General features: G+C 35.6%; 1 protein-coding gene across 1 annotated transcript; it reads left to right on the top strand.

The window, feature by feature from the left end:
• Positions 1-208: 208 nt before the first annotated feature.
• Positions 209-2,351, top strand: LOC145139463 (lysine-specific demethylase ELF6-like). Its single transcript, XM_079073279.1, has 7 exons — positions 209-280; positions 362-418; positions 507-1,056; positions 1,264-1,383; positions 1,463-1,613; positions 1,726-2,136; positions 2,228-2,351. The coding sequence occupies exons 1-7, from the start codon at positions 209-211 to the stop codon at positions 2,349-2,351; spliced, it is 1,485 nt and encodes a 494-aa protein (XP_078929405.1).
• The last annotated feature ends 279 nt before the right edge of the window (positions 2,352-2,630 follow it).

Raw genomic sequence — 2,630 nt, 5'->3', positions numbered from 1 at the left:
CCAACATGTTGAAGAGGTAATAAGCTTTCTCAACTATCATGAGTCTCTTGTGATTTTCTATGCAATTTCGTAAGTGTCTATAAGTGTTCATAAACAATGATGTTTCTATAGATCTTTTTAAACAGATTGGTTTTGGGATTGTGGCTTGTGGCTTGTATAAAACATTTTATTAATGTAATTTGGTTATGGATGTCTTACTTATGTGTAAATGCGGGTTCTTCCCCCTCCTAATGTGACTGGAGCTCTACACATTGGTCATCCTTTAACTGCTGCTATCCAGGTTAATATTTTAAAGAACTCTTACATTAGGACATATGCAACAATTATTGTGTAATTACTATTTTATGTTTCTCAACATCAGCTCATGGATAGGATGTTTGATGAATTTGCAAATCTCTGGATGAAAATGAAGATTCAAGTTAGACAGATATGTTAATAATAATTAATAGGTGTTATTATAATTGTAAGATAGATATGTTAATAATAATTAATAGGTGTTATTGTAATTTGGTGAACCAGTGGGACCATTTAGACTAGTACATAGGCATAGGAGAAGGAGAAAGACATTTGATAGAAACAATAAAGATTGTTCTAATGTAAGATCACAAGTAGAAGATAAAAGCAACAATTGTGAAAACCAGAAAGGTGAAGAATCTATAATAAGGTGTAGCTCTACTTCTTCGGTAGAATCCAATTCCAGTTCACTGAATATGTTGTCAGATCGTGTTGCCAGACAAAGGGTTTCAGATGAGATTGAAGGGACTTCAGGATGGAAGCTTTCCAACTGTCCTTGGAATTTACAAGTAATTGCAAGATCTCCTAGATCTCTTACACGTTTCATGCCAGATGATATTCCGGGTGTCACTTCTCCCATGGTATACATTGGCATGTTATTCAGCTGGTTTGCATGGCATGTTGAAGATCATGAGCTTCACAACTTAAATTTCCTCCACATTGTCTCTCCCAAGACCTGGTATGCAGTCCCTGGGGATTATGCATTTACTTTTGAGGAAGTAATCCGTTCAAAGGCTTATGGTGGAGGTGTAGATCGGTCAGGTATGTAAAATGCTTACTCTTGATTATATCATTGGCATTGCAATGCATATAAAAAGAGCTGCTATAATATGCATCTCTCGCCTTCTTAAAGCATTTCTAAGACAAAAAAATGAACTTATATAATGACTATTTGTCAACATGGAATGCATAGGGCTTCAAATTACTTCTTTAGCAATTCATAAAGCTCCTGCCATTTTTGTTTAATAGTTTCTCTAACACTCTTGGGCGAAAAGACTATCCTTCTGTTTCATGCTTGCAGGTTAGTACAGAACCCTGGTGAATTTGTAGTGACCTTTCCAAGGGCTTACCACATAGGATTCAGCCATGGTAATGTTTTGCAGATTTTTTTTATGGTTTGATATATTTATACTTTATAGACTCTAATATCAAACCATTGTCTTTAAAGGTTTCAACTGTGGGGAAGCTGCTAACTTTGGAACCCCAAAGTGGCTTTCAGTAGCTAAAGAGGCTGCAGTGCGCAGAGCTGCCATGAATTTTCTTCCTATGCTTTCACATCAACAGTTGCTTTACCTACTTACCATGACATTCATTCCAAGGCGAGCTAGAAATCTTTCTAAGTCTTTTGACATATGAAGCTAGAAAGAGTTATTCCAAATTATATTTGGAGGGGTAAATTGGTAATATTGTTTAAATGTATTTTAATGGCAGGGTGCCTAGGTCCTTGTTACCAGGGATACGAAGCTCTCGTTTAAAAGATCGTCAGAAAGAAGAACGTGAGTTGTTGGTGAAGACGGAATTCATTGAATATATCCTCAAAGAAAACAAACTGTTGACTTGTATTCTTAATAGATCTTCCTCTTATCATGCAGTCGTATGGGATCTTGAATCCCTCTCACCATCTGTCATTAATAATAGTACAATCATCAATCCACAAACTGAAAACTTTCATGTTGAAAAAGACAACGAAAAACTTGTTCATGTAGAGGATGAGGACATGTCGAGTCATTTTCAAATTGATTCAGGGACATTACCTAGAATATTCTGTTTAGAGCATGCAAGCAAAGTTGAAGAGCTGTTGGACTCCATAGGTGGAGCAAAACTGCTTATAATATGCCATTCAGGTCATCATTCACAGTTTATGTTTTTCTTTTTTCAATGATTCGATTTTTTTGTGTGATTTGAAACTAACTTATTATATACTACTGTTTGTCGATTTTCTGAAAATTAAGGCACAAGTTTCAGCCATAGCAGAGGAGATTGGTAGCATGTTTAGATATGAAGATGTTGAATTACATGATGCCAGCAGGGATGACTTGGAGATCCAACATACATGATACGGCCTGTTCCAAGCAATGCATGTGATAACATCCACTGTACACTTCTTGCTCAAACTGCAGTTCATGGGGCCATGGCAGGGTTTTCTAGTTTTACAGTTGGACCTTTCAATAGCAGACATGTATATATTCCAATACAGGTAATTAAGCACTCTTACTCTCTCATATTTACATTAATTATATTATTATTATTGCCAATTAATATTTATAATTTACAATTATAAATATTGTTAAGTTGACAGATAGGATGTGGGCTAGACTTTTGGCTTCTACTAATCA

Source organism: Lactuca virosa, chromosome 9 (assembly GCF_052849685.1).
Source record: "Lactuca virosa cultivar CGN04683 chromosome 9, Lactuca_virosa_CGN04683_v6, whole genome shotgun sequence".
Taxonomy (NCBI): Eukaryota; Viridiplantae; Streptophyta; class Magnoliopsida; order Asterales; family Asteraceae; genus Lactuca; species Lactuca virosa.
The sequence above is the reverse complement of the archived record's forward strand: the minus strand, read 5'-3'. Positions and strand labels throughout refer to the sequence as shown.